General features: G+C 35.5%; 1 protein-coding gene across 1 annotated transcript; it reads right to left on the bottom strand.

Moving 5' to 3' along the window:
* Positions 1–37: 37 nt before the first annotated feature.
* Positions 38–6984, bottom strand: GIMD1 (GIMAP family P-loop NTPase domain containing 1). The gene is made up of 3 exons (XM_039344009.1): positions 6924–6984; positions 3886–4299; positions 38–3184 (listed from the first exon to the last, which is right to left on the bottom strand). Exons 2-3 carry the CDS (start codon positions 4276–4278, stop codon positions 2924–2926), a joined length of 654 nt encoding a protein of 217 aa, XP_039199943.1. The 5' UTR covers positions 4279–4299; positions 6924–6984; the 3' UTR covers positions 38–2923.
* Positions 6985–13635: the final 6651 nt, after the last annotated feature.

Below are 13635 nucleotides of genomic sequence, written 5' to 3' on the forward strand. Positions count from 1 at the left end.
CGACCTGGTTAGTATTTGAATATAGGACACAGGGATTACCAAAGATAGACACCAGATAAGGAAGTTGAAGAAAGTTTCTGAAAGAAGGGAATGACAAACAACTTCTGTACTGTGGTGAGAAAACTGAGCAAATCTATGAGTTATAGAGTCAGGCTTGAGGAAAACATATACCAAAAATACAAACTTTCATTCCTGTATAAAACTGAAAAAAAAAAAAATTAGGGCCACAGATAAATGGTAGAGAATGTATGCATGCCCATACCCATCAGTTCATTTTGTGGTATCTATAAGCGGGGTTGGAAACTAGTTTGGAACTAGGATCCCTCCCTCCCAAACTCAAATGTTGCTAATGGATGAAAATTAAGTAATTGTCAGGTTGTAGTGAAATTTATTACAGTAATATATTAATACTCTAGTTCAAATGATTGTAACAATACATAGCTCAGAAAAATGGTCCAGAGAAAAAACGGAAACTGTATAAATAATAGATGAATTTCATGATTGGGTGCCCTGTGAAAAGAATTATAGAGAAATAGATAGAATATGTTGTCTATCATTAAAATCCATTTAAACCACTGAAAGGGAAATGTACTAAAAAGTTACTGAACATTAAAATTGAAAACCACTTTAATAGCAGCTCTGTGAGATAGCACTTTAACTCCATATGCATGTAAAGAATATTTCATTTTTGGTGCCTTCTTAAAAACTAACAAAATAGGAACACTATTCAGTCATCTAAAGGTTGGTTATTCTGCCCACAAGCTTTATCTCCACTCTCAGTCCTTACCTATTGAGCAGGAGGGCTCTGAAGCATCTCCTTCCATACTGAAGACACAAGGCAAGTAGATACTATTTGTGAAAACAATCTCAACTTGATCTCAATAGAGGGTTTGTAGAAGAAAACCAGAACTTTGAATTGTATTCATAACACGCCTTATGAAGATTCAGAGTAGGAACTGATATTGAATCAGATGCTTACTGTGACTTAGTGACTCTTCTTTTTGGGTGTTCAAATTTCAGTCTATTTCATCTTTACTCCTCCCTCATAGTTTCCACATTCTGACTGAATGTCCAGTGTGTTTCCTGCTTGGCTTCCAAAGGTTAAATGTAGTTGGGTATAATGACAATACCTCTTCATGAACTAAGGATTATCTCTGCCGCCAGTTTCATACATATATGAAAATAGTGTGGTTCAACTAGCATAGTTGAATCTTGTGCCAGCCCACGTTTGATGGCGCATCTCACAGTGTTGCTGCATGGAACCACAACCCTCACAGGAACTCTAGGATACAGTGTTACTGAATGCAACTGACAGATCTGATATGACCAGAAGGACTATTTAGTCCAACCAAAGTTATCCATCAAGGTGAACAATTCAGTTTCAGTCCCACACCAGGCTTGGAAGTAGATTAAAAGCTATCAAAGTAATGCATTTCATTCCAAGGGCTCTCTGCAACTAACCTCCCACATTCTATAAAGTTTTCATTTAAAAGTAGAGATTGGAATCTGAACAGAAGTTGTACAATGTGGTTGGATCAAGAGATACAGTATTTTCAAGTGAGGTGCACCAATGCCTTCTTCAAAATAGAAGGAAACATTCCTTAAAGTTTCTAAAACGGCTGTAGGTTACAATTTATTTTCTCATGAATTCCCGAGCTCCTTACTGGATTCTATCTGAGTTACATAAAAGGCAGATATTGATTCCATCATATTTGCCAAATAAGCTACACAGGCTTGAAGTGAAACACCCTCTCTACTGTTCCCAAAAACATTCTTGTAGTAGTACTAAACAAACAAGGCAAGTTTCATTAATCAGCATCAGCACAAACTGGTAGTTCAGAAATAAAGGAGATCAAGGTGTATATTTTATATCTAGTGTGATGTTATCAATGCATCAGTATTAGCTAATATTAAAATATTTTTAATGTATTGAAAATATATTATTTTCTGGAAATATAGGCCTAGTACACAAAGTATAGGTATTTTAAAACCACCTTGAGAATTGAGTATATGAAATTTATACTTGATCCTGGATATACTTGGTGAAAATAAGCAAAATAAGTAGTTTTCAATAGTATACTGCAATCTGATACTGTGGAAATTGAATCTGAAAAAATAACTATGTATCCCAAATATGTTTGTTTCTAATCTCCTTTTCTTCTTAAATGCTTTGGTGAATTCGGTGATTGTTGTTGAGTGGATGGCATATTGGCATTATTATGCATGATTGTGAATTATTTTATGCAGCATTTAAAATTTAAAAGTTTAAATTAAATACCTTTTCTTACTGCTAAAATGTAATCATGATAAGATTGAGCAACAGAACTGGGAAAAAAAGCTGATAGCAGGAACCAAACTTTTTTTCAGTCTGCCATAATTTAATAATCAAAATATTAAACACTATCTCTTTAGCTAACTGTATTAACTCTTAAGGATAGTTTCAATTTTGTTCTTCATTCTAGTTATATTCAGTAATAGAAATGTAAAATGTCTGCCTAAAGAATTTTAAAAATACTTCAAAAGTAAAGGTTTTTCTATCCAGTCATGTCCAATTCTAAGGTGAGTGCTTATCTCCATTTCTTGGCAGAGAAAGCCAGTGTTGTCCGAAGATATTTCCGTGGTCATGTGTCCATCATGGCTATATGCCAAAGGTACACGGAACACTGTTATCTTCCCACTGAAATGGTACCTATTAAACTACTCACATGCTTTTGAACTGCTAGGTGAACAGGAACTGCAGCAGGAATCGGGAGCTCACTCCATTGTGCGACGCTTGGATCTCAAACCCTGGAGGTCAGCCTTCCAGCTGACAAACTCAGCATCTTTAACTGTTGAGCCATCATGCCCCCAAAAGAGTGAATTATAAAAGCAGCAAAGAATTCAGAATTTGGAAATTATAAGTTATTTAAATGTATAGCATTGTTTATTTCACATGAAGGGTCTGGAAATTGTTTTGTTTTAGAAACTCCATAATTTTTCTTAAAGCTTTTAGGTTTTCATGTTTTAGAAATCTGGCATGATTGTCAATAAAAATGCATTTTTGCTGAACTAATTGCATTACTTTATGTAGTGTGTCTGAGGCACTATGCAAATATTTGTCTATAGTAAATGATGACTTTTCAATCTGGTCTGCATGAGTAAATAAAATGACTGTGTAAGTCTTCCAATTAGGCCCAAGGAGTTCCTGTAAAGGTAAAAAATGGGACATTGGTTTAATTAATAATTAACAATTATTTTACATACATGATTTTATCTTTTTCAGGATATAAGCCAAACATTGGCTTTGATATGCAATGGAATTTTCCTACCTCCTGTCTCTTATGGTTGGAAAATCCCAACCTTTTTAAAGGGGATTTTGGGAGGTATCATAGCTGATAGGTATAAATGACAATCCAAGTAATTATATGTGATTCTATCTAAACCTTTTCATGAAAAGTCAGATTCAACTAAAGATCACTTAACAATTACCTAAACAAGACATATATATTGGACAAGCCATATATTGAACTTTATAGGAAAGAACATGCTGTCCTATGGTCAAATTGAAAATCATAGTAAGTGTATCAATACACCTTTCACATTTCTATCAGGCCATATTCTATGTTAGAATTTAGTCCTTAGAATCCAGTTGTAATCTGCTTGCCTTTATTAAAATCTGTATTAAAATCTCTACCCTAACCCTATCACCATATATAGGTAAGAACTGGATTTGGATGAATTCACACACACATATCTTATTTTTTAAAATTCATAACATTTTACTTTAATTCCCAGTCCAATATTCTAATGTGCAATTTCTATTGTAGTTTGATGTTATGTTATCTGAGCATTAAACCCTGGTGACGGGGCAATATATATAGCAGTGTTATTTATCATGGACATTACCTCAATCAGTTGTATGGTGGAAATTTCCTCTTCTTCACATAGTACAACATCAGCTCTCAGAATCAAAAGTGCCAAGTGCAGACCTTCCTCTCCAAAGTGCTGGGCTAGACCATCTTTTATGTCTTTCTGGATCTGCTCTTTGCTCAGGCTGCTGTGAGGATATCCAGGAGTGTCCAGGACACGGACTTGCACAGTTAGTGCTCTTCCTTGCTGACGGCCAAAACCTGAAATGTTACAGCTGCGACCTAGGTGACAGGCTGTAGTCACAGAGCATGGGGAAAGAAAACTGGCAAAGTCTGTGCTTCCCAGAAGAGTGTTTCCTGCTGCACTTTTCCCACTTTGTGTTCTTCCAAGCAGGAGGAGATTGATGCTCATCTTGCTATTGTCAGACATTGTATTTCCCACTTGAAATTCCTATGAGATGAAAAGTGAATAGTAACATTATTTAATAAAAGTAGTGGCACTATGCAGACATTACTACCATATATTGGAGCTAAGCTTAATTGGTTAGGACAGGGGTAGGTAACCTTGGCTCTTTTATGACTCGTGGATGAGTCATAAAAGAGCCAAGGTTGCCTACCCCTGGGTTAGGGAGACAACTTGAAGAAGGAAGCTATTGAATTGCCATCCCTAGGAATTAAAACAGTAGCACTGGATGTTGTCCCACAATCTTTGAGCAGATGTGTGGAACTCTTTTTTCAACATTACATTAGTTTTTTGATATTTAAATGTTTGCCCATAAAGTTTTTTCTCCCCAAGTTTTTTATTAATTTTACAATATTACATTTACATATTTGAAAAGTGGCATGGTGGCTGAGCATAGTAATTCCATTACATTTGAATATCATCAGTACAAATCTCAAAGTATTACAACAACTAATTCCCTCTCTTTCCCCCATAATATCTACTGTCATTTTTGAACCAATACAGTTCTTATTCTATCAATAAAACAAAAAGTACCTTTCTAATATTCATCAATAATCTTCAGTCTATTCGTATCTTAATTAATTTGACATTCCACCTTTTAGACAATAACCTAGTAAGTTTTTCTTAACTTTAATTTTCCATTGATATTTAAGTTTAACATTTAATCTTTATCATTTCCAGATTTTAAATGATCCCAATTTCTAAGTCTCGTATCTCAAGTTACTTACCTACATTAAAATATAATTCTAAAAAGTACCAAATGATTATTACAGGACTATATCACCTGGATCATAAACTCTATGTTTATATATATATATATATATCTACAACAAAGAAAATCTAATGTCTTTCCTTTCAAGTACATTTTTTGGGAGTCCTGCATACTCTTTATACATTTTTAATGAATCAATTTTCATCTCTAATCCATTGACACCATTTTATCATTTTAAGAACATCTTTAAAGTGGACTGGGATATTCCAAACATGAGCTAAAGAACTGCCTGCTTTAAAAATAAATATTGTCTACCTTTCATTAGAGATATGTTATGGGTTTTACATCTTTACTTGTGTCACGGATTTCATTAAATAAGGGAGCATCTCATAAATGAAAATATTGCCATTGCTGTGAACTAGAAAGACCAACTGAAGTTGGAAAAAATCCCAACTTTAATTGCTTTAAAGTGATAAACCTGTTTCTATAAGAGTTTCTAATAAAATATTTAATCATCTATTTTTAGAATAAAATTTTTCCAAATAGTTAAATATGCATGAATCTCATTATTTAAACTCAATGTTTGCCACAATATGACCCCAATATATTTTTCACTGCTCATGCTTCTAGAAATAAAATACTTTCTTACTATACATTGTTCCAAGAACTTGCCAAGACTGCAAGAGAAATAGACAATAACTTTCCAGCAGAGCCTTAAAGAATAATCTAGTATATTTTTATTCCACATACTAATAGCTCACAAAATATATGCCCAATGATATTTTGCAAATTAGATAAATTAAACCCACCTTCCTCAAATGGCAATCTTAAATAGCTAAAATTTTATGGTCCACTATTCCAAAGTCACCTATTGAACTGAAAGAGATAGTGTAGTTCCTTAGTATTAACGTAGGAATACCTCTAAGAACACACATTAAATTAGGAACAATATTCATTTTGATAGAAAAGGATTAACTCACTGAGTGCAACCATCCGTTTCCCTTACTTCCTCCAAAGCCTTTTTTACCCTTTACATACATCTGTATTTACATTATTCTAGGCAAAATACTAGATTGCCAAAGTCAATCTGAAGTATCTGTAGGTTTTTTTTTTTAAATATCCAGCATCATTGAGTAGCAGAAGGCAAAGTACCAAAATAAATGTGGCAGGCACATTAGATGTTCTAGACCATAGGGGATCATATAACACCAGAAAAATCCTCAGTAAAACCTGAGCTAGTATGGTCTTTTGTCCTTTACTCTTGAAGAACAATGAGGAATACATTGGAAGCTTCCGCTTTTCAATTTAAGCTACCTAGAATTCTTTTTTCCACTGAAAATAGAGCTTATTTAATTTAAATTAGGTCCTACAGCATGTGTATTGCTTACTCAGGGCTTACTGGACTGATGATTAAGAAAGTTACTGTACTTTCCAGCATATAAGATGACTTTTGAAAGCGTTGAAATCGGCGCCAAAGTCGGGGGTCGTCTCATACACCGAGTCATCTTATATGCCAGAAATAACGGTAGTTCCAGCGTATAAGATGACTTTCTAGGCATGCGACTCAGCGCCGAAGTCGGGGGTCGTCTTATACGCTGGGTCGCCTTTTACGCTGGAATATACGGTATTATAAATTATACACACACAGTAACATATTCACATATGTGAATTCACATATTCTAAACACACATACACACATACATACAAAAAAAAACTATATTCTGAAAGAAGATAGCCCTTAATTTATAACTACACAAGAAAACCTGCCTCTTGAACATATTCTCAGTAAATCTTAAACAAATCTCATGTTTAAAGCACTGCATTTCGGGGGTGGGGGTGGGAGAATCAATTCTCAGGTAAGAATAGGATTAAGCAGCAATCTGATCCAAAATGTACTTACTCTGTTGTGCCATAAAGTTCTGCTCTGCTTCTGTCTTGTCAACCTGTACTTTGAAGCAGATCTTGATAACGTACCATTGTGAGACAGACACCGAGTCTTTATCTAAGTTAATGATTTACAGAATGATCCTTATTTAGAAATAATATGTGCCCAATCATTTGTCACTTATAATTTCTTGTCCTGAAATTGTTAGCCTGAACTTACCTGAAAGTCATTTTTCAGCCAGTGTTTTCAATACTTCAATGGTTTGAAGAGCTGTTAACCCTAAACAAGGAAGCTTTTTTGTGCTTTACTTCTCCCTTCTACTATTCTTATACGTTTAATTTTTTAAATATATTTTATATGAGTAACAATGTGTATTGATTTTCCTCAAAATCAGAATAGTAGTTTACAATATTTAAAATGCTGCAAATATAAGAATTAAAGAACCAAAATGATTTGTTTTATAAACAATTAGAATTTAATAAAGATTAAGATGGTTCTTAAAAGAGAAATGCTTCAGTTGATTTAGTCTGCTTAGGAAACAAATGCCACAAAAAATATTAGAACTCTGCTTTTTTGATATACTCTGTAATAACAGAATCTTGAAAGCTTGCAGAATACCCTTCCCTCCATCTTGTACTGAAGAAAGTCAATCTTCAGTTTCATTCTCATGCTTTCCTGTTTTCCCAGGTAAGGTCGTATTTTACTGCTACTACTACATTCAATCTTCCATCTTGAAAGGATTAGCTGGTAACATCACTGTTGCCCAGGGACACCTGAGGAGGTGCTTTTCATGTCCCTGTTATTTTGCACCAAATGGTACCTATTTATCTACTTGCATTCTCATGCTTTCAAACTGTTAGGTTGGCAAGAGCTGGGACAAATTGACAGGAGCTCATTCTGTCATGTGGCTTGTGTTCTCGGCTTTGAATTGCTGAACTGTTGACCTCTCAATGTTCTTCTGTCTCAGTGTTCTAACCATGTGAGTCGCTACAGCCCTATATTTTAGCAATGATAACTATATCATTTCTCTAAGGTCTTCTCTATACTCCTCTACATCAGATACATTCACACAGCTCTTCCACTGGCACAGACACTGACCAAACCGTACTTCAGTGTTTGGGGTGATGTGAGGGGGAAATATAGATTGGTCTAGGAGCAAGAGTGGGAAAAACACTACCAACTGATTTGGATTGCCCATCCATGTTCTTGTCCTATAAACATATTGCTGAACTATATTGCTGTTCTCCCATTCCCATTACTACCCAACTATCCCACAGGTCTCCACACACCTCACTTCCTAGCTTCAACTCACAGAGATGTCCCAACTCTGTCTTCAGAAATGAAGCTGAGAAGAAGAGGCAGTAATGCAGGGGGGGAGAAGACCTCTCCAGATCTACTTATATGATCTTCCTTAGCCATACCAATCTTTGCACTGAAGTTTCCTTTGAACTCCTGGCTGCTACCAATGCACATATAGGCTGGGCTACCACTGTACTTCCATGTGAAGGAGCCTAAGTTTTGCTTGAATCTGTCTGCCTGCTGTGACATGTGAGCAGCAAATAGTGTGGTTATTTCTCTAAGCACAAAGTGATTAGTTTTCTAAGCAAGTACAAAGTGTGAACAAGTAAATAAGTGGGGCATGTAAAAATACCCCATTCCTGGATTTTTTTAAAGCTTCTTTTATTTAAATTTTTGGAACAAGTGTGATGTGTAGGGGAGAACAATCAATGAAAGGAATGAAGTGGCTCTGTCCCTTGGGATTTTTTTAGCAAGTGCCAGAAAGATCTTTCTGTGAAGATCTTTCATGCATATGTAATATTATTTTTTTAACTGTGTGTAGATGTAGTTCTGATAAATAAAATACAAAATTGTTTAAAAGCATTTTCAATCGTTTCTTAATTCATAGTCTCTTTTTGTTATGTTTTTATTTCAGTGAATAGATATTAAGAGGATAACACAAATATTTAAATAATTCTACAAATTATATAAGTTTATAAAAATAGTTGACATTACAGTCCCCAAATCTGAAAGTCTGGAAACCACTGTGCACAGGTATGCATTGTTCCATCCATTCTATCTGACATAAAAATGAGCATGCTAGTAAATTAACAAATAGTGAATGTTTGTTTGAATTTCTGTGCATTTATATTTATATATAGGCTGCTCATTTCTCAAGGGACTGAAGGTGGTTTGTGTAACATACAATACAAACAAGTCACAATCTGAAGCAACCCAGCACCATTAGCTCAGTGCCTGCCACCAAAAAACATTCTGAATAACCTGGAAGGAATAGCCAACACTTCAGAAGACAGGCTTAGGATACAGGAGGATCTGGACAGACTTGAACACTGGGCGCTATCTAACAAAATGAAATTCAATGGTGAAAAAAGTAAGGTTCTACATTTAGGCAAGAAAAACCAAATGTACAGGTATAGTATAGGGGGTACCTTGCTCAATAGTAGTAACTGTGGGAGGGATCTCAGAGTCCTAGTGGACAATCATTTAAATATGAGCCAGCAGTGTGCTGCAGCTGCCAAAAAAGCCAACACAGTGCTAGGCTGCATTAACAGGGGGATAGAATCAAGATCACGTGAAGTATTAATACCACTTTACAATGTCTTGTTAAGGCCACACTTGGAATACTGCATCCAGTTTTGTCATCACGATGTAAAAAAGATGTTGAGACTCTAGAAAGAGTAAGAGAAGAGCAACAAAGATGATTAGGGGACTGGAGGCTAAAACATATAAGGAACGGTTGCTGGAATTGGGTATGTCTAGTTTAACAAAGAGAAGGACGAGGGGGGAAATGATAGCAGTGTTCCAATATCTCAGGGGCTGCCACAAAGAAGAGGGAGTCAAGCTATTTTCCAAAGCACCTGAAGGCAGGACAAGGAGCAATGGGTGGAAACTAACCAAAGAGAGAAGCAACCTAGAACTAAGGAGAAACTTCCTGACAGTTAGAACAATTAACCAGCGGAACCACCTGCCTCCAGAAGTGGTGAATGCTCCAACACTGGAAGTTTTTAAGAAGAAACTGGACAGCCATTTGCCCGAAATGGTATAGGGTTTCCTGCCTGAGCAGGGGGTTGGACTAGATGCCTCCAAGGTCCCTTCCAACTTTATTATTATTATTATTATTATTATTATTATTATTATTATTATTGTTGTTGTTGTTGTTGTTGTTGTTGTTGTTGTTGTTGTTGTTGTTATTTCTTTAAAAACAAGAGATTGGAATTTTTCTTACCAATACTAGCTATATAAGAAAATTTCTCATTCCAGAGTCTACTGCCAAGGCCTAGCAAGATAGAACATATCTCTTAAATATTAATATTGAGTTGGCAATAACATCCAACTCAAACCAATTGCTTCCAACCTAGGCATTGGCAAAGAGGCCACTGATATCATGAAACCTGCTCAATACTCTCTCTGGACAAAGACTCATAGGAATCTGCTTCCTATAAAAAATGAATGTGGATTCAGTAAGCCAAAAATAGTGATTTTTTTATCAACTTAGTTTTTATGCACAGTCAGAATTTAATTGGTTTAATTGCTCATTCACAGTGTTGTGTGAACTCAGCCATTCTGTTGGGAAGATGGGTGTAACTTTTAGGACTATTCATTGTCCTAGTTTGCTATTCCAGGTTATATTAATTTAAGACAGGCATTGTGAAATTACATGTTAAGCTATGCTGCTCCAACTCAGAACAATGGCAATTCTCCACAATGAGTATCATAACATGAAAGATGCTCAGAGACATCTGGAAGATCTTATGACCGCATGAGTAGAAGGATTTAAGAAACTTTTCTTCCTGTGGGGATATGACAGGCCAAACATGAAGTTGATTTATACTATACTCAAGATGCCTCCTTCAGGAAAGGAGTCTTCCCCAAGGTGGCAGCATATGCCTGTATCACAGGTATCAGTACAACTAGATTGAAATTTCTTTTGTTCCATTTATAGTAAATTTTGCACTATTAGTATCTTAACACACAAAATGATTTCTAGAAAAAGAGACTCTTTTCAAAAGAACCTAGGCAGCATAGTACTGGGAAAACCCTTTAAATAAATATAAGTTGCACATTTTTATTTACACGTTAATTTTGAAAAATTAATACAGTTGAGAAATGTGGCTCTATGTATTCATGGAAAAGGATCACATCTATATAACTTAATCTGTTTCTTTCAGATTGACAGTTTTGATCGCTTGGTCAGGTTACCTTGTTGATTATTGCTTTCATCTCATGTATGATTTTAGTACCTATTTTGCAAAAGAAAAGACTTAAATATCCTGCACTTAAATATCCTGTTTCTTTCTTTAATAAATTTATTAAATTTCTTAGGTACAATTGCTCATCTCATTCAATAATAAAGTCCAACTAAAAAGCATTGTTTTATGGTAGTATATATTTCCTACTCTCCAGATATGTCAGATATAATTTCCATTATTCCAACCTAGATGTTGTAATCCAGGTCATCTAAAAGGCACCTGAAAACAAATGGCTGATCCAGAAAACCAGAATGTTTTCAATGTATATAATCCATCTTATTTATAACTCATGTCATTGCCACCCATAGTTTATTCTTTTGAATTCTTGGTTCCCATACATTCCAGCTCCTTCACTGCAGACAAGCAGCCTGATTTAGCCCAGTGATAATGCCACAGTAAACAATTTAAGATGTGCTCTTGCAAGCTTTACACTCTCTGATGGGAAATAATGAGACATGAATGGATGAACTAGCACTTGCAGATGGTGACTCCATTTTATTGTTGCAAAATACTGATAGCATTCTATATTGGAAACAGAATATAGTGTGTGTGTACTGTATTTACTCCTTTGAAATCCAAGTTTCAGTGTTGTTCTATGAAAGGAAATATATGTCTTCAGAGAAGAAATATAATGTATTGGTTTTGAAAAAAGCCTGCAAGTCCTCCTTTCACATAATACTTCACAGGAGTTCCCCCTTATGGGAAATCCAATGGCACTTTCTAAAGAAAGTCTGTGAGACAGCATGGTAGCCTGTCATTGAATGTTGGCAAGAACAGTAAAAAAAACATACCTAGGACTGTCTTGGATCCAAACTTTGAATATATAAGTAGGTTCAATTCAATTATTTTGATGTAAGACAGTGGTGCATGGTAATCATTCTTAATGTTTGTGTGGAACGAGGACAACAAAGTGCAAAACAATGGAGGGAAGTGAAGCCATGCCACTTTCTTCAGCACAGATGCAGTACCTGTTTTTCTTTATTGTTTTTAAAAAGGAAGTTACTTTAGGATCTTATAAACTGTTTCCCCCTCAGAACTGCAAGAAACTGCAGAATGTTTGGCAGCATGGTTGCAGAGGACTTGAGGGACCACAAATAAAAGCCAAGCTCCTGGTTTAAGATAAATAATACCAAAAGGAATTCTTTTAGAATTATCATACCAATAATAAGATAGGAAAACAGAACTCTCTTTTGCAAAGAAGGAAATTTTTTTGGGAAAAATTGGGTAACAGATTTTGGCACAGTCTAAAGGAATATATGACTCCAAAAGAGTTAGACAATGACTTCAAGCTCTAGTGACCTCTTTGGCCTTTCTCCAAATTACCATTTTCTATCTTTTAAAAAATGGCCTTATCCAGATTCTTTTGGCTGAACCTTTTGCCATTTTATTAAACCTCAGGGGCCTTTCCTTCTCACAGCCTTCAGCTTTCGATCATTCTTTATTTCCTGCTGTTTTTTCATTGACAACCTTGCTAAAATATACTATTATACTTTTCTTTACAATTTAGAAAAAGCATTGTTTGCTAATAATGATGATAGTTTGCATAATTTACTAAACAATTTGTTAAACTGTAATGCTGCCTTTCAGGTTTATATTAAATCGTTGTGTAAATTGTGCATGTGTCGCAGTATATTCAATGTACTCCCTAGTTGTGAGACCAGGCAAGAGAATTAAGAGTCTCTTGATCTAAGTTCCTAGCTGGCATGCAGTAAGGGTACTCTTTGACTTATGACACAATTGGGATCAAAATTTCCGTTGTAAGTTATTGTGATGCTAAAATGAGTCATCACCAGCCCAATTTTATGGCCATTTTTACTGCAGTCATTCAGTGAATCAAGCTTCCCCCAACTGACTTTTTGTCAGTAACTAGCTGGGAAGATTGTAAATCATGATCATGTGACTGCAGGTGGAATGGGACAACTCGTCATGGCCAATTCGCCATGGCCAATTCGCTACAGCAACTCACCACAGCCAACTTAGTGTGGCTAATTCGTGTGACCAACTCACCACAGCTGACTTGCCGTGGGACAATTCAACAAATACAAAAGTTAAATTAATTTCAACAGAATCATGGCCAGTAATAATAAAATAAAATAAGTCAATCCAGAAGTACAAGAGTTACAATAATTTCGATGCAAACATGGTCACCATTAATAAGAGTAACTGAGTGAAACGATTAATACAGAGTTAGATTGTCCCATAGTGAGTTGTCCTGTGGAGAGTTGTCTATGGTGGCCATAGCAAGTTGGTTGTGGGAAATTAGCTGCAGTGAGTTGGCTACAGTGAGTTCTCCTAGACCCAACTGCAGGATTCACAACCAGTTACAGTATAAGTACAAGCTGGTTGCCAAGTGTGCAAATTGCAATCATGTGATCACAAGGGTAGTACAGTGGTTTTAACTGTGACGACAGGTCATAATTCCCTTTTCCAAATGGTCATAAGTAGGGATTACCTGTAGT

This window comes from Crotalus tigris, unplaced genomic scaffold (assembly GCF_016545835.1).
Source record: "Crotalus tigris isolate CLP2741 ecotype Arizona unplaced genomic scaffold, ASM1654583v1 scf7180000017887.1893490, whole genome shotgun sequence".
NCBI classification, from domain to species: domain Eukaryota; kingdom Metazoa; phylum Chordata; class Lepidosauria; order Squamata; family Viperidae; genus Crotalus; species Crotalus tigris.